The following is an 18,270-nucleotide window of genomic DNA, read 5'->3' as shown; positions in this document are numbered from 1 at the left end:
CTTTGTAACATTCACAGTGAATGATACCAAAATGACCTATACACAGATTGAGTATGTGTGTGGGGGAAAAAAAGTATTTCAATCTTTAAATTCCTGCTGCATTTGTTAGAATTTTTTCTTTTGAAGTCCTAAAGTAGAAAGGCCAAAAAGAAATGATATGTTGACAAACAAATAATGCCAAATATTAGCCCCGTGTAATAGTAGGTCTCAATTTTTGAGACTGCTCCAACAGCAGGAGGGCTCTGTGCACCACAGCTGATAGCGAACCCAGTCTCATTTGCCAGTTTAATCACCTGTCTGCTATTTTCAGCACACCGCTTTGACAAATCACGGCGACACCTGGAGGACAGGATAATAGCCTATCACAGCTGGCCAGTAGAGAGCAGAGGGTCTGTGTGTCACAGATTTATAAACCTTGTGCTATTTTCTGCAAAACTCAAACAGGTGCCAACTTGTTAATTAACCAGTTAATTAATTAATGAGCCTCATCCACGTGCTGAGAAACCCTCTCGGCCATCTCAAAGCAATATTCCCTTGAGAAATGACACATTCAAGGATGTCCTCCGGTGCGCCATTTTAAACACCGCAAATCATTTCAGATGGAGGCGGGGGAGACGTGTCAGAGGGAAGGAATCACTCAGACCCAGGAGAATGGCACTCACCTTGAGATGGGCCCAGGCCCCCTCCCACAGCGTACATAAAACTGAGGGGGAGAAGGGAAAGAGAGTCAGTACCCACAGCACAGACCAGAGCACTGTTCTTTCACAAGGTGGGGCGGCAACCACCTTCACAGACAGTACGTACACCGACACTCCAGCTAACACGAAATGTTCCCACAATGTTACAGGAATGTTTTGGCAATGTTATAACACTGCCGCTACGAGGCAGCAACGTTATGAGAACGTTTTGGGTTAGCTTGGACTGTGCAATGGCCTTTCCCCCCCCACACCCCTCCTGCATTATTACACCAAGACACAGTACCTGACCCCTCCTACTGGCTGACAGGATCCATCACAGACCTTAAGCCCTCCCCTGTACCACGTCAGTAGTTTCAAATGTTGAGATGTTAGGTTATATTGAAGATAATACGAAAATAAATATGAAAGAAAACTAGAACCTTTTTTTGATTGGCTTCAATGTGATTAAAAAAAATAATAATAATAACTTTGTCCATTTTACATTTTTCATCCAAATCTATGTAGAGTAAACGCATTCGAACTGGACAACTCAAATGACAAAACCGACAGAAGAAGTAGCTTTGAGATGAAGTTACTAAGAATACCCATTTTTGGAGAAGCAAGCTTTTTCCGCAACGCTGATAACAGGCAACTTCCTAGCCATTTTCTGCAAGACACTGAATATAATCACATGAGCGGTTATACTCCTTAAGCGGTTAAACTTCCTTAAGTATTGGGCAACTTTTTCAGAGCCATTGATGATCGAGTTAAGGTTAAGTTGTGAACCAGCAGCAGATCTGGTGTTTGTGAAATGCTTATTTAAGCAGTGCTCTCTGCACAAGGTAAGAAGAAGACAATTTAAAAACAATCCAGCTCTCTACTGAGAGCGCACTACATCCTACACTAATAAACATTCAGCACTTAACAGACAATTAATTTCCTGGCAACACACTTTGGGCAACAAGGGTCAATGCTCTTGTTTCATTAAGAACAGTTTATATTGGCAGAGTTGTCACAAATTGTATTCTAAGCTCTGTTGGTTCTGTCCATTTGTTTTTTTTTTTTTCTAATCATCTTGAGGGAGATTTTCTATACATCTGTCCACTCTCAGGCTTACAGTCAGTAAGCAGACGCAGTAGCTACCCGTCTGTAAGAGCTGGGATTGAAGGGTAGATTAGTGTAAAATAGGCTGACGCAAGCTGCGCCAGTGGCCCTCACTGAAACCTTCAGTGTCTGTCATGGCAGAAAACCACTAACTAATGAGGGTGGCCACAGCTAGGCCAGGCATTTGGGAACAGCAAATAATTGCGTCCACACTGTTCGCTCCTAGCTAGCCGATGCCTTCCTTGAGGTTTTCTAAAGGCGGCGAAAAGTAGCGAGTCACTCTCATTACTCAAACACAGGTAAACAGAGGACCTTCGCATAAAACATTGATGAAGCTCTGCCTTCTCCAGAGGTCTCTTAATTATTTAACGCGCTGCCCGTGTTCAGTGGAAATGATACCAATGCAAATGGCCAGCATACTCGTCTCACTGCATTGCTTGTCCTCCCCAAAATTAAATAATGCAATCGCACCGTCTTGTTACTTAAGATTTTCTTCACTTTAAAGACTGAACTGGTGAATCTACAGTGCAGGTGAAATTGAGTATATCAGGAATATACTAAATAACTGAAGCAAAATAAAGAAACGAATGAAAGAATGTAAAAACAAATAATTTACGGTACAGACTATGGTACTGCATTTTGCAGAGGGGAAAATATTATAAAATAATTTTAGAGAATGTTATTAGCGCACAGCTCATTATTTTCACAGGTAATTAGGAATAGGATAAAGGAATCAATAAATGTAGGCTAAATGACTCCTGCACACAATATCTTGCCTATTTGTGCAAACGTTTCAGTCAAATGACCATCATCAAAGCATTGCTGGTGTGCAACAAACAACACCGGTGTAGTTAAACATAGAATCTAAGTTGAAAACAATTAGAGCAGCAAAAGCTGTATACAGCTTGTGAGAATAGCTGCACTGATCATTTAAGATCATACTTGTATGTGGGTGTTTGTTCTACACCAGCAATGCTCTGATGATGGTCTTTTGGACCAAAACTTCAGAATAAAATAGAAATTTTATGTTTAACCAAAATGATCTTACAAGAACCTGCAAAAGCAAATTTAAACTCACAGACACTAAGGGGAGCTTAAAATTGATACTTACTTTCCCTGAAAGTAAGTTAGTTTGATTGGAACTGGATTTAGGGATACATCTGTGTGACAGTAGTCTATTAGACTAATTTACAAGGGTACAGAAGTGCTCTCACAATAAAAGGGAAGACGACTGAGCCACAAGACCAGTCACAGCAGGGATGTGACCACAAATGAACACTGCATCACGAGGCATGTGTTTCACTTCAGTGTTATAATATTTGCAAAACATGTTGTTGTGAGCATGTGTAACTGTGTAATCTGTAATCTCTCTGGAAAGTCGGCAGGTTGTAATGCAAGCTGTAGAGTGTCTAGGTCTAAGATCCTGAAGTAGGTTACAATAATAAATAGCAACATGTTATCCAACTGAGATTAAGTTTAGCGGTCATCAACAACTTGACTGCCGAGTCCGAGCTGAGGCGGCAAGACTCCCAACCAAGACCACTATGCTACTAGCTAATTAAATGCATATTAATTTCAGCTCATTCAACATGCCAAGATGTACAAAGCTTCTTTGCGGATCTAGTGTTCAAATATCAGCAGGGTGATCAGATGAAACTGATAGCTACATAGACAAATATGCTAAATCCCATCCTCTACTTATGTGAGTTATGAGCCACAGGGGGATTTGCAGAGTTGAAAAACAACTGGGAGGACCTGCGTTCTAGATACGAAATAGCATCAATTCCTTTTATCGACCATCCTAGTTTATCCACGACGTATTCTAATGAACGTTAACAAACATAAATAAATTGTTAGCTACTGTGACATTTAAATATCATCTGGCATACCTCGTAAGAAGGAGCACGTCATAATTACAAAAAGATAGCTACACGTCTGTGAAAAATAACAACACAAAATATTAACGTGAGACGAATTATGTAGGCTAAGTTACTGTTACAGTGGAAAGCTGACTACATAGCTTTCAATTGCTGTAACCTGTCAACTAATCCTTTCCCAGCATCTGTCTATATCAAACGTTGAAAAACAGGCAGTTTAACACGCGATTGCCACCAGTGAAGACGTGAGCCACGTTTGCTTATGCTTTAACCTAACTAACGTTAGCGAGCGAAGTTAGTTAGCCAACTAATACGAACTTTGCAAGTAGCTAGAAGTTAAGTTAGTTAGCTACGTAGCTAGATAACTAACTTGCTAACATCGCCAACGTGGATGCATCTAGCCAGAAGAAATGACTTGTTGTGCATGACAAAATCGCTATAATGTTATAGTTGTCATTAGCTAGAGCTAGCTAGTTACCTCCAAACTGTCATATTATTTTATTCGTAATAGTGGCTAGCATAAGTAACTGGCTAATTAGCTTGCTAATTTACACATATAGCTAGCTATGTAATTCAAGTCGTGACAGCTAGCTATCACAATCCTGTCAAAATGCGCTAAGTTAGTGTAAACGCTCGTGTGCTTGGTCAATGTAAACCACGTGTATGAACTGGATAATAATACAGTTAGCGAAATGTTAACTTAGGTTTAATCGATCGTTAGTTTTTGCCAGGCTACCTTCTTAGACAAGCCATATAGCTAGTTAGCCAAGTAGCTAGCTAGCTAAGCTAATGTTAGCGAGTCAAACTGTTGTTGGATTACGCTGTTTCTGTGATCAAGTTGTCAATCAAACAATTCCAACAGACTTTCAGAACTGTAAACAAAATGGGAAAAGGATCATTCAACCTGTACAACTATTGACAGACAATGAATCAGTAATGACGCGACTAGCTACCTGCCGGCTCCGCCAGTTCCTGGTCGCAGAGCCATTTTCAAAACAACTGGAGAGAACCAGTGAAGCTTTTGCCTATGAATGACGCTTACCGGGCAGCACTGCCTGATAGGCAACTATAGCAAACACCGCCCTATTGAATCTAAACCAATGAGATATTAGCATGTCCTTACGCTAAATGCGACAGGCAGGCGCTATCACGAGCTCAACGACCCCATTGATGGACTTACAGTATTTGCTAACATTTTACAAACGACTCTAGTAAAGGTCATTGCTAATCACATTTTTAACAGCAAGTTATACATTTTTCAGCCCAAGTATACCTTTATGGCAATCAAATACACCACCAATTTTTTAAAATTTACATTTAATTTGTTTAGTGTTTTTTTTGTAAAACAATATATTTTCAAATAATAAAAAATATTTCCCCTCCTTGAGTTTGCGCTTGGTTGAATCCAGTGCCATTAATCTTTAATAGTGCCCCGGGGACCACTAGAAATCAAAGCATCTCAAAAACATCAATGACCCACCTCCATATTTGACAGTAGGTATGAGGTGTTTCTCCTTTCATTCCTGTTTTGCCATCAAACATGCCAACATTGGTATGCCAAGTCTGGCCAACATTATTATGTATGGCCAAAATATTCTATTTTGTTTGCAAATGACTCTAGCACTCTCTTCCAATCATAATTCCAATAGAACACCAGATGCTCATTTTTGTTTATTGTGCTCAGTCTTTCACCAGTTGTGCCACCCTTCCAGAAAGATTTTTGGTATGGAGGTGCCATTCTATGGTTCTTTTTGAGACTGACCCCAAGATGCAACCGATCTCTGCAATTATTAAACCATGATCCTTGGACAACATGCATTTGTGTCCTCTTCCTGGCATGTTTGCAAACATTCCATACCTTTTTTAATGTATTTCTTTATTTTATTATTATTGCCCTTACAGTGTTTAATTATATGTTTAACCTTTTTTTGTACCAATTGCCAGACATGGCATGTTTTCCTATATGTATGAACACAACAAAGATTATACAGTCTTTTCTCATCATTTTTATCAAGTGTGTAATAATAATAAGGATGCCCTGAGCCGGTGAGACTTAAGGGGTCAATGCACCGGTTCTGAAATTTCTATATTGGTCCCTGAGAATATATATATTTTCAAATGGTCAATACAGATGGCATTACATTACATTATTGGCACTTGGCAGACGCTCTTATCCAGAGCGACGCACAGTTGATTAGACTAAGCAGGAGACAATCCTCCCCTGGAGCAATGCAGGATTAAGGGCCTTGCTCAAGGGCCCAACGGCTGTGCGGATCTTATTGTGGCAACATTAGAACCACCGACCTTGCGTGTACCAGTCATTTACCTTAACCACTACGCTACAGGCTGCGACATTACAAAAGAACCATGTATGCGTTACAGATAACATCATATAGAATGAGATTTTAAACAACCTTTGAACATAATCTAACTGGAACCTTCTGTAAGGCTCTCCATCTGAGACGCAGAATGAGAGAACTTATTGGAGGAATTTATTGGTTTTTGGGTTTTAATAAAAATACAAAGGCTCGACAAAGCTAAAATGAGTCTGGAGGCCAAACTCTGTGGAATACTGAAATTCAGTCCTCGTCCCAGTCAATAGCGTGGTTATCACCCACTGATCCGCACTGCTCTCATGGCCAGTCTCGGTCCCAGTCCCTCAGCCCGAGGCGGTCTCAGCACCCGCCTGTCCGCCGTCCGACGGCTCTGTTTTCTTTGCTGTATTCCTGGGGAGAAACCAAACGCACAACGAGCCGTTTCACCACCGCAGTCGCTCAACACTCATTCATTTTGACGGTCAATGGTTAAACACCATTAAACACGTGAGTAAACGTCTGAGGGGAAGGACCCACCTTTTTCTCTTCCCGTGACCCTTCTTCAGGAGGAAGCGGGGGGTGGTGCGGATGGTGCTCCTTCTGGGAGGTTTTTTCTGTAGCTGCCTCTTCACTTTGCTGCATTAACAAATACGATAACAACACTTTAGAGCCCACATTTCCTAAATATTAGAAACTGCATTAGCTGCATATTATAATATGCATTTCCTAAGGTTGGACTGAAAGTGGGGAAACAAACTGTCTTGGAATTGGATTTAAGGAAACATCTGTGTGACAGTAGTCCAAATAGACAACTTTACAAGGGTACAGAAGTGTTCCCACAATAAAAAGAAGACAACTGTCTTTGTCAGGCAACTTTCCAAAAAACAGGAAGGTGTTTTTCCCAATCAAATCAGAAGGTCAAGCAATCGCCCAGTCAGATAAATGCTCAGAATCTCACCTGTGAATTTTCTTGAAACCTATCATGTAGTCAGGCACTGGACAGCCAGCCTGTTTAATGACGTTGGCAATGCTGCAAAAATAAACATTTACACAACTGCATGAATTACAAAGCCATTACAGTATTAGAGTTGTTGGATATTTCCTATATATACTGTAAATCTATTTAATAAACATATAGGAGGCAAATATAACCATTACCTACTGTATTTATACAATTTAGGACAAAAGTACATGGAAACGGAGGTGCACCATTTCAAAATATTCAGCAACAAAGTTCCACCAGCAATGACAATGTACTGTCCTAGATTCAGTTTCAGGAAACAGGGGCCAGGTACGGTATGGCAGGAGGTAAGAATGAACTGGAACTTTAGGGAAAGGGATGAAGCGTTTGAGACGCTTGCAATTGCGGTCGGCTTCTGCTCAGACCGTGCGACCGTGCGACCGTGCGGCCGCGTGACGTCTCCTCCGCGGTCCACAGTACCTGCGCAGCAGAGGCTTGTCGTCCTCGGTGAAGAAGGTGAGGGCCTTCCCCTTGTGTCCTGCTCTCCCCGTCCTCCCTGGGGGACAAAGAGAAAGGAAACACACTCACACACGGAGGCACTAAAGGCACGTTCACACCTACTGTAAAGCAGGCTAGTGAATCACAAAGGGAAATTCACCATTCATGTTCATTTTCACGGGAACAGTTTAAACATTTTGGTACCAAGGAAGCACAGGGACCATGTTGCCATATCTTATGCAGCATTGACACAAACTGCTGAGATGCTGATATGAGGTTAGACAGTATGCTTGACAAATGAACACAATAAAATACACGAAAGGCTTTGCTCACTTACCAATGCGGTGAATGTACTCCACAGCACTGGTGGGGAAGTCGTAGTTGATGACCAGGTTGACCCCTTTAAAGTCGATTCCTCGGGCGAGCAGGGCTGTGCAAATCAGCACCCAGATTTTTCCAGAGCGGAAACTGCTCACCACGTTATCTCTCTGCGGGGAACAACAATTGGGGTTTGGCTGGATGACATTTCAATGCAGTCACTTCAAGAAATTAAAGTCATTAATTGAGAATCCCAATAAGAAATTTTTTTGTGCTTTTAATTTTATTAAATTTCAATTCATTTGCTGAACTTAGACCCCAAACCTGGCAGCCATACACTCAAATAACACTCTAGCTCTAATATTCAGACCAAATTCTATGATCTTTGACAACTGCATTACATATCCGAGCAGTACAATCAAACAAAAGAAATTATTCTCAAAACTGTATAGTTGCTGCAGTATATGGAGTAAATGGTTTGCATTTATTATCCAAAGCGCTGTACAATTGATGCTTCTCACTCACACTCACACTCACACTCACACTCACACTCACACTCACACTCACACTCACACTCACACTCACACTCACACTCACACACCAACAGGGATTGGCTGCCATGCAAGGTACCAACCAGCTCATCAGGAACAATTTGGGGTTAGGGCATCTTGCTCAGGGACACTTCAACACACCCAGTGCGGGATCGAAACAGCAACCCTCTGACTGCCAGACGACTGCTCTTACCTCCTGAGCCAATGTCGCCCCCAGTACAGTCACTACCTGTCCCTGTAACGGGAGCAGAGTGAATGCCCAGTGTAAAAGTGGGTACCTGTTGCTGAGTACGGTCTGCGTGTATGATGTCCACGTTGATGCCCTCGTACACCAGCTCATGAAACAGCTCTCGAGCGCGGTCAATGGACTGCACAAACACCAGCACTGGAGGCAGGAAGCCCTGGGTAGAGACCAGAATTACCATTAGCATACAGTCATATAGCAGACCAGACATTAACATTACTATGTTTGTTCATATAGCAGAGACCAGACGATTACCTTATGATTACCTAACAGCCATTTAGCAGACCACGCATTACCTTATAAACCTTTAACAGAGACCAGAAATTACCATTGCCTTAGTAATTTAGCATGCACTCTTATCCAGACCACCCAGTAAGAAAACCTAAATCCATCTCCCTGCACTGTATGAGCAGTGCTAGAACTGGCTAACAACATTCCCAGACCAGTAACTGTATGCCAACCTGGAACCAAAACACGAAAGACGAGTCTCTCACACACACCGAAACCCAGAGCAGCTGAACTGTAACGTACCTTTTTGATCAGGTCCCTCATGGCCAGAAGCTTCCCGTTCTCCGTGCCCACAAACAGGAGCTCCTGCTCCACGGAGTCGGCCGCAGTGTTCCTGAGGGCAGAGAGAGAGACACACTGTTCAGTACAGGCTGCCCTCAGGACATCGTAACCAGCAGGGGTAAGGATAGGGCTGAGGTCAATCATGAAGTACTGCAGCACAGATGCTGTCATGAAAACAATCCAAAGTCTGATTCATTTCTGCATGCCAACACACTCAAACAGCTCTCTCATTTCCTCTAAAAGCCCAGTGTATGTGTGACTGGGAAATAGTGAGTGTTGGTCCAATATTGCAAGATAATAATGCCCGACTCCAACCACCCATGAATATGAGCATTATTATTTGGTGAGGTTACCTCTGTCCGATGTTGACGGAGACCAGGTTGTCTAGGTTGAGGCGGCACCACTGCTCCACGTCCAGGGCGAAGGTGGCACTGAAGAGGGCCCTGCGGACCTGGGGGGAGGAGCAGGCAAGGAAGATGGTGGCCAGCTGCTCCCGGAAGCCCTTCTTGCCGTCCTCAAACAGCTTGTCCGACTCGTCCACCACCAGCCACTCCACACTGCGCCACAGTGACACGGTATCAGCAGTGCCATGGGGCCCAGTGCTGCCCCCCTTCCATCTCTGACCTCTCAAATCTGACCCCGCCACCATGACATCACCTCTGACATGAGATCACAGCTTAAACTTCTAGGGTTATGTGCAGACAGTATAGATTCAAGATGTGAAGTTTCATAAACTTTGATGCCTGTATCACTGCACAGTTTTCTATTGCAACTACAAATTTTCAGTAATTATTCAAAAACTCTGAAAATGTGTGAGTACAAAACCTAACAAATGTGCTATAACAGAGCAAAATGCACTCCATCAGTGTTGGAGAGTGTTAGCAGAAAACATTTTACAGTGTATTAACTGTCAAAAATGTCAATTGTTCAGTCAGCTGTACAGAGAAAAGCTATGAATAGGGATTATCTTTATAATATTTCTTAATAGAGCCCTGTATGTTTTAACTCTAAGAGTCCCGGCCATCTCTCAGTGCCCTGACCTGCTCAGGTCCACTGCAGGAGGGTCTTGGTTCAGCAGATATATCAATCTGTTAGGTGTGGTCACCAGGATGTCTGGACAAGAAAAATAAGGGGGAAAAAATCAATCATCCACTCACGGTTATATCCGAGAAACATTCAGCAAAAAAATCCACCCCAAATTATCACATGCCCTCTGCTCATCTTACCGAATTTCTTGGCAGACTTGGGACCAAACTTTTTGACAGCATCAGAGCCTTTGTCTATAATATGTACTCTGAATCCCACACCCTCTGATAACTTCAGCAACTCTCTGTGAGTCTGAAACACAAATTGTGAAGAAAAGAGATTCACACACAATGGAACTACAGGGGGTGAAAGTGCCTGTTTATTCATAAATATCAATCGAATCCAGCCCAATTTAATGAATCAACTGTGAATGCCCCTTAAGTATGCACAGCAAGAGATAAGAGTAGCTTGCTAAATTCAAAAACATAAGTATAACACTTTAATAATACTGACAACCGGGCCATTGCAAACTGCATGTTTTTTCAAAACAGAATCCTCTCTCAGAATTTTAGACAGGAGTCCCAGTCCAACAAATAAAAGCAGTGTGAATGGCGTGTTGCTCTCCATCTGTAAAACACATACACATTCTTAGCTAAATCAATGTCACTCTCAGCCCAGGGGAGGCGGGACTTTGCGGTGAGTGACAGCAGAGCAGCCCCGTACCTGACTGGCGAGCTCCCTGGTGGGGGAGATGATGAGCGCTCGGAAGCCCTTGTTTACGGGCTTCTTCAGGTGTGCGAGGAGGGGCAGGCAGAACGCCATGGTCTTCCCTGAGCCTGTCGGAGCACAGGCCAGAATCTCCCGCCGCTGGAACACAAGAAAGAGTCACGCTTCAACATAACCCGGGTACCAGAGATACACATACCCCTGAAGCTAACAAACTCCAGCGGTTACCGGAGGTATTGTTAAGCCTCTGCTATCAAAATTTCCCCATTTAAATGCATGAAATAAATTGCTCTACAGGGGCCAATTCTTTTTCTGAGCCACACAGAAGATAAGATTTTTTTTTCATTCCTATACATCCCTTCACGTTTAGGTACCCAGTGTGCATGCCCTGGTGCCAAAAAAAGCCCCATGGTCATATATGGCAGCTTCCATGAACAGGCTTTGTGTGGCTTGGAGCAGGTCCCATAGGAATCAAAGGAACCGGTAAGCAGGTCTCCAGTTCTCATACATCTCAATGAACACAAAAGACACTTTAACTTCGACTGCCAGAGATTAAGGGGACAATGCACACCCCAGCCCCCAAGAATCAGACCTGCAACCCAGAACACATAGGATGGGACAGAAGGGGTGGATGTAAGGGCTAAGATGGGACCAGGCTGGGAGACTCACATGTAGCATGAGGGGGATGGCCTGCATTTGGATGGGTGTGGGGGTCTGGAAGCCGGCTGCTCGGATGTTCTGGATGATCCGCGGGTCCAGCCGGTACTCCTCCTGGAGCTCCTCGAAGGTCGACACCGGGTCGGGGAGGTCTGTGCCATGGACGTTGATCCGGTTCTGATGCCGGACACGATTGATCTGAGGTAGGAGGGAGTTTAACAAAATTAATGCTGAACATATGTAGACAAAAACAACAGGTGACTGCAAGATAAGATACAACACAGTAAAAGACACTGTATTTAGCAGATGCCCTTACCTAGAGGGACGTACAGCAATGCATGCATTAATATACAGGAATCAAACAGAACTTATGCCGAGTGATAAGCATTCAAGCACATGCTCCTTTTTTTTTTTTTCTCAAATGCACATTTGGATTTTCTTAATAGCACACAGAAAGACTGAAGAGACTGGGGCGGCCTATAGCGTAGTGGTTAAGGTACATGACTGGGACATGCAAGGTCGGTGGTTCTAATCCCGGTGTAGCCACAATAAAATCCGCACAGCCGTTAGGCCCCTGAGCAAGGCCCTTAATCCGGCATTGCTCCAGGGGAGGACTGTCTCCTGCTTAGTCTAATCAACTGTACGTCGCTCTGGACAAGAGCGTCTGCCAAATGCCAATAATGTAATGTAATGATTACAGTGAACAATATTTCAACCCTTGTCCTTCTTGCCAATTCCCTGATGATGTCAAAGCTGTGACGAGCACTCAAAGCTGAGACAGTGGACCTCACTGTACACAGGAGGCCCGCTGAGTTGTACAGGTGTGTGTGTGTGTGTGTGTGTGTACCTTCTCCTGGTGAAGGTGCTTCAGCCTTTTCTGGGACAGCTTGCCCTTGCCCTTGCCCTCGTTCCTTGTCTCTTCCACAGTTTTCTCCAGGGAAGACATCCATCGTACTCCCTCATTGGCTGCTTCGCCGTCCTGGGCACTAACGTCCAGGGCAGCTGCGTCTACATTTCCAATGACAGAAATGATAAACTCAGTCAGGAATGGCTTATTCATGAAGCAGTATTCATGTTCCTTTCCAAACACCCCTGAGAGAGAAAAGGCATGATCTGAAGGGGAACAGAAGCACTGTGTAGGTCGCTGTTCAGGACTGTGCATACCTTGCGTTTGTTTTTTTCCGCTTTTATTTTTCTTGCTCTTCACTGATTTTTCCTGCACTCCTCTTTTCCTTTTGCTAGTGTAACATGTCTGTTCTTCCTCAGCATCAGAAGTCTCTTCCTCGCTCTCCCTGGTATCTTCGCCGAGCTGAAACCTCTCCTCCTGCTTCCCTGTACCAAAGTAGTCAATTTCTGCCAGGGGATCACCAGAGCCACCTCCATTGTTACTCTGAGGTCTCAACACCTGATAAAGATAAATAAAAAAAATACAGAAAACTCAATACAATGGTACAAAAACTAAACTATGCGCACGGTACCGCTGTGAGACCTCCAAACCAGGAGACAGTATACCAGTAAATCACCTACGATAGCAGTACACGCCATTCTTCACTGTTGGTATTGCTTCATTCATTCAAATTTGGTGCCAACGTTATACAGTGGTTAAGGAACATGGCTAGTCACTCATCGCAATCAAGTAAGTTTATGATTAGCCCTAGTATAGGCTGGTTGATTGATTGATTGGAACAGAATCAATTAACTTCCAGCGGTAAAAGTGGCAAGTTGGAAAAAACGTAAACTATGTAGCCGCTATTGATAAGCGTGTCACGCATGTTGTTAGCCAGATAGCAACCTATATCGACTCTATTCTGCGATGCGCGCAACAAACGTTTTTTTAATGACTTAACAGAAAACCTTCCGTACCACAACATGAAAATACTATCACACTCTTACCTTAAACCTTTCGGCATCTTTCCCAAACCTTTTAAAGTCAAATTTCGCTCCTGCTCCAAGCTTCCGAAATAAGTCGAATGCGTCCATGTTTCATTCGCTCAGCATGGCAACCCAGGCATCACTAGTTGATGTTTGCTTTGTCGAACTTAGATATCGACTATTGATTACCAAGCCTTTCCAGAGGCTATGTCCTCTCATGTTACTTGCACTAGATGGCGGTATTATATCAGTTCTTATCGACAGTTCTTACAACTAAAACCAGACGTTGTGAGGCCAATGTGGTATGCACTTCCGACTTTTATATATAGTATTTGTATTAGTCAAACCTTTTCGTGCAAATGAAGAATAATACATCATCTGAATGATCTTGGAACTTTTTGGCAGAGGTCATAAAAATCATCATCATTGTTATCATCATCATTATCATCATCAACAACAACAACACACATCTGGTGACAAAATCTGACAGCTGGGCAAGAACATTTTGGATGTCTCATAAGGAGCATGCTTGATGTTGCAGTTTCCTTGCAAATTAATTTATTTCATTTATTTAGATTATTTAGTTATTTAGAAAAGCAAATTCAACACTTTACCCACTCTGGTTACCACAGATATTTATTATATCACATATCAGATTAACAAATTAATAAATAATATCTGTACCATCTTGCTGAATAATACAATTCCCTTGTATCACCTCTATCACCTTCCTACTCAGGGAACCAGAGGCAGAAATTCAAACATAATATTTACAACTTCTGGACTTCTGGAACCAAACAGCAAGCCTGTTGGTGAAATCACAGAAATACACCTTCTACAAGAGAGCAGTTCATGAGCCATGTATCATGTGATCCACACAGCTCCCACAGACAGCCATATATTTTCCACACTACAGCTGAATATCCACTTAAATTGTCTTTTTTTTCAAAGAGCCTTTGTTAACTTCTCCCCTTTGAATTTCATTGACACTTTTACAGACCAATGGTGGCACTGCGCTCTTTGTGTGGCCTCCTTGTGCACAAACTGCTCCCCTGGCATCCCCGTGGCAGGGCCTTTTCAGCACGAGTGGGGTCACAGGAGCCACCCTCCACCCGCCCCGCCCTCCCGTGCCCCGCCGTCACGTCCCGGGAGATTTACAGCTTAATTAGCCCGGGCCGGGACTCTGCCCTATCCGTCATCCCAGGGGCTGTCCCAGAGCTCTCCTCTGCTCCCCGTCGCTGAAACAGAAGCGCTGCGGGTTTCATTCTGTCTGTTAGCACGTCCCAGCCACCTCTGTAGGAACTGTGCGGCCATTCCTGACTACAGCACGTTCTCACAGCACGACAGAGTTTGAACTGTGTGTCAGTGGGCAGAGATGGGAATACGCTAAACTGCATGAAAGAACGTTAAACTCCTACCAAATATATGTATTTATAAACTACAATTGAAATTGTGGAGGTGAAGGTTGCTAGGCTGGTGGTAAATTGTAAAAAAAAACCTTACCATGCATGCATGAAAATCCATATTTCAGACATGTCTATTTATAAATACTGTTATTGGGGCATTGATATGCCGTATATTATTTCTATGCACCCCCACTGTTTTGTTCAATAAGTTGACCTCAATGCAAAATTAATGAAATGACATCAGTCAGAGGATGCCATTTAAATGTATTTGTCAGCAGTTGTAGCAGGCTGTATGAATGTACCATTCAGAGTCTAATGTCCTCATGTTCTGTTCTGTGCTCATGTGGTAACACTTAATGTCCAACCTGTAGGGCTAAAAGTCTCAGCTCTGATATTTCTGAATTTATCTATCTGACTAAATGCACCAGAAAGGGTCCATAATGCCAGTGCTGATCCATAAAAGCTTTTCTATATACAGGCCTCTCTCTGTGACTGGTCACTGTTTATATCCGACACCCACAGCAGGCTGTGCTGCAGAGACAATATGGACCATGTTAGTACGATATGGACGTGTAATAAATGACAGTGATCATAATTTATGACCAATTATGTGACGATCAGCATCTATCATGAATAGCACTCTATGTAAGATATTCACATAATATAACATTCACATATTATGTGAATATACTGCATACTATATTCACATATACTATGTGACTATTATATATTCACATAATATTCCCATTGTAAATATGGACCAATAAATGAAATATTCTTAAAAGGATTTTTTCATTCTGTTGACCTCTGCTATATAAAACATGACCCCACACACATGCTGTGTGCCAGTATGCTTGTTTTTATGGTCCTGATGGAGATCTGTAAATACACATTCATAGTTTTTGCTTTGTTCTGGCCCATTTCATAAAAGCACAGCTTCTTTTTCAGGTGTTTGACGACATAAAATATGTGGGATGTTACCTCATTTCCACCTTTCTGTTCTGATGAAGGCATGGTATGGCCGAAACCTCAGGCCTGTTTTTGGATTAAAACCTTTGAATTTTGGCACAGTACATCATGTTTCTTTCACTCCTTTGTAAAGCACAACATTTGCTGATAATACCCGCCTATCCAGGTAAGACACTGCTGCAGGGTGTGGACCGATCGCTCCGTCTGCCACAAATCCAGACCCTGCTAGTGTTGACTAGCTAATGGCCCAATGCAGGCACTGTGTTATTGGCTGAGACATCACCCGGTGCAGAGGGATGGCCTGTTCTGGTCGGTTGTGCACATGCAGGTTCTCTGGTGCAATGACAGCATGGTGGCTAGGCCATCGAGTGTTTCATTAGATGCTTCTATCCAAAGTGACAGGTGATTATGAAGGCATACTTTTTTCAGTACACAAACCCACAACTTTCGTATTTGTAGTGCAAGGCTCTGCCAACTGAGCCACAGGACTGGCTAGTTTATTAACATTCTATATTGAGAGACTGTAACTGTTTCATATTGTGGCTATGCCACCCATTTGAACTTTGTGCGTAACGAAGGTTCCACTCATGCTTAAACATCATTCTTTACCTGTTTTTATCAGCTTTTCCTGTTTTGTGTCACTTGGATGGTACATTACATTACATTATTGGCATTTGGCAGACGCTCTTATCCAGAGCGACATACAGTTGATTAGACTAAGCAGGAGACAATCTTCCCCTGGAGCAATGTAGGGTTAAGGGCCTTGCTCAAGGGCCCAACGGCTATGCGGATCTTATTGTGGCCGGGATTAGAACCACGACCTTGCGTGTCCCAGTCATTTACTTTAACCACTACGGTACAGGCCGCCACATAGGTACATAAAATTGTACCCCTCGCCTGCAATATATAATTAATTTGTACCTCATTTGCTTGGGAAAAATACTTATTCGTACCCAAAGAGAACATTGCTGTACTTTCAGGGTACATTTTGGAAATTTGATCCTTGAAGTACAAAAGTGTACCTCCACTGTCACTTTATTTCCGAGAGTGTAGAATTGAAAGGTGACTTTGTGCGGGTTCCTGGAAGAGTGGCCCTCCTTGACCCGCGTGTGTGTCCGAGGGCGAGCCTGTCCCAGGAGGGGGGCAGAGTTTGGGGCTTGCCCCTGGCAGGTCTTAGCGGGGCTCTCCAGCCGAGGTGAACATTAACCCCGCCGCCGTGTTGGGCATTCCTGCCGCGTGAATGATTAACCCCTTCAGCGCGGACCGCGTGACAGCGTCAGCACGGACACCGCTGCGACCCCTGCGGACAGTGGGCACAACCCAATCCGTCATCAGCCCAAGAGAAAGGCCTGCAGAACTCAGCTCATTTACTCTCATTTAAGAAACAATGTCCCGAAAGGACCCCCCTCTCTTTCTCTCTCTCTCTTTCTCTCTCTCCATCTCTCTTTCTCTTTAGCTGTGAGTTCTGTGCCGTAATCCATAGACCAAAGAAAAAAAGGACTGATCCTTCAAATCATGAAAAGTTTCCAATTCATCTAATGTAGCCCCAGACAATGCATTGATTGTGATCAGGCTGTTTTGCATGGGCATGTTTTACATAGCTTTGGATATTTCCTTATGTTGCCTGTGTGCCCAAAGTCATTAATCACAGCAGCATAGCATATTTATTTTGCATTTCTGAAAGGATATTAAACGCAAATGAAATTACATAACCCAATACCAGAATATTACCCTTCCCTTTTAGTACATCAACCAAGAACTACATTTTGATTTGGTGTGACAACCTGGGGGAATCGCAAACAGTATTCCCATGAGCTATACTGAAAAATTATTAGGTGAATGTCTGCTTATTTAAACCATTACACATCACTTAAAAAAACAAAACAATGAATACACTCCCCAAGGGGGTACAGTAAGAGCCTCCTGTTTTGCGCATTGTGATGCAAGCAGTGGTGAGAGAAAGAGAGTGTTACTGGGAGCCTAGATCCACGAGTGATCACCGTCTCCTCTCCCGGCCACCGCGCCCTCGCACTGCGTTTCACACCGACACGGCGCTCCGCCAGCCTTACAGTCCCCAATTAGCCGTGGCAGAGAGCGGCCTGCTGACCCCTGACCCCCCGCCGGGGCGCACAATCCCCGCGCCCCACGGAGCCTGGCTGGAGTTGATGTAGTGGCCATTCTGCGGAGGGGCTCCAGAACAAGCCGTCGGATGCTCCCTGCCGGTCCCTCTCTCGGCCCCTTTGTCCGGCCCTTCTGTTCCCAGCGTGTTCCGCTCGCCCTCCGCAGTGACCCCTGAACCCTGCCCGGGACCGGCCCCCGAGCCGGGAGCTGGCCCCCGCGTCAGCACTGCGGGACGGGGGACGGAACGCCCACCGGCTAACCGCAAGCCCTGCGTCATCCGCCTTTCCGCCAGGGGGAACGCCAGGTCGGGCCGAAAGAGACAGGGCTCGTGTGTGTCTGCTCTACCCTCCGCTGTGGGTGACGTGTGGAGGCTAGAGG

At 43.9% G+C, this 18,270-nt stretch overlaps 2 protein-coding genes across 6 annotated transcripts in view; both read right to left on the bottom strand.

Annotated features, from left to right (window-relative positions):
- The window catches only part of LOC133133068 (synergin gamma-like), a 31,990-nt gene extending 27,314 nt beyond the window's left edge, over positions 1-4,676 (bottom strand). For all 5 annotated transcript variants that reach the window (XM_061249037.1, XM_061249038.1, XM_061249039.1 and 2 more), the window contains exons 1-2: positions 4,612-4,676; positions 663-703 (exon numbers count right to left, since the gene is read on the bottom strand). In XM_061249037.1, the coding sequence (XP_061105021.1) occupies positions 663-703; positions 4,612-4,646 (76 nt within the window). In that variant the 5' untranslated portion in view covers positions 4,647-4,676. The remainder of the gene's footprint in view (positions 1-662; positions 704-4,611) is intronic.
- A 1,452-nt stretch (positions 4,677-6,128) lies between these two features.
- Positions 6,129-13,574, bottom strand: ddx52 (DEAD (Asp-Glu-Ala-Asp) box polypeptide 52). The gene is made up of 15 exons (XM_061249217.1): positions 13,418-13,574; positions 12,689-12,929; positions 12,372-12,532; positions 11,537-11,722; positions 10,865-11,008; positions 10,342-10,453; positions 10,156-10,228; positions 9,469-9,672; positions 9,077-9,167; positions 8,580-8,702; positions 7,770-7,920; positions 7,415-7,490; positions 6,932-7,003; positions 6,511-6,609; positions 6,129-6,384 (listed from the first exon to the last, which is right to left on the bottom strand). Exons 1-15 carry the CDS (start codon positions 13,502-13,504, stop codon positions 6,318-6,320), a joined length of 1,887 nt encoding a protein of 628 aa, XP_061105201.1. The 5' UTR covers positions 13,505-13,574; the 3' UTR covers positions 6,129-6,317.
- Between the last annotated feature and the right edge of the window lie 4,696 nt (positions 13,575-18,270).

This window comes from Conger conger, chromosome 7 (genome assembly GCF_963514075.1).
Source record: "Conger conger chromosome 7, fConCon1.1, whole genome shotgun sequence".
In the NCBI taxonomy this organism is placed as follows: domain Eukaryota; kingdom Metazoa; phylum Chordata; class Actinopteri; order Anguilliformes; family Congridae; genus Conger; species Conger conger.
Note: the sequence above shows the minus strand (reverse complement) of the source record. Positions and strands in the feature narration are given on the sequence as shown.

Coding starts and splice junctions, on each gene's coding strand:
- ddx52 (XM_061249217.1), bottom strand. CDS start 13,504: ATGGACGCATTCGACTTATTTCGGAAGCTTGGAGCAGGAGCGAAATTT. Junction 12,930..13,417: donor AAGATGCCGAAAGGTTTAAG/GTAAGAGTGTGA, acceptor TATCTTTATCAG/GTGTTGAGACCTCAGAGTAA. Junction 9,168..9,468: donor TCCGTCAACATCGGACAGAG/GTAACCTCACCA, acceptor CTCTGCCCTCAG/GAACACTGCGGCCGACTCCG.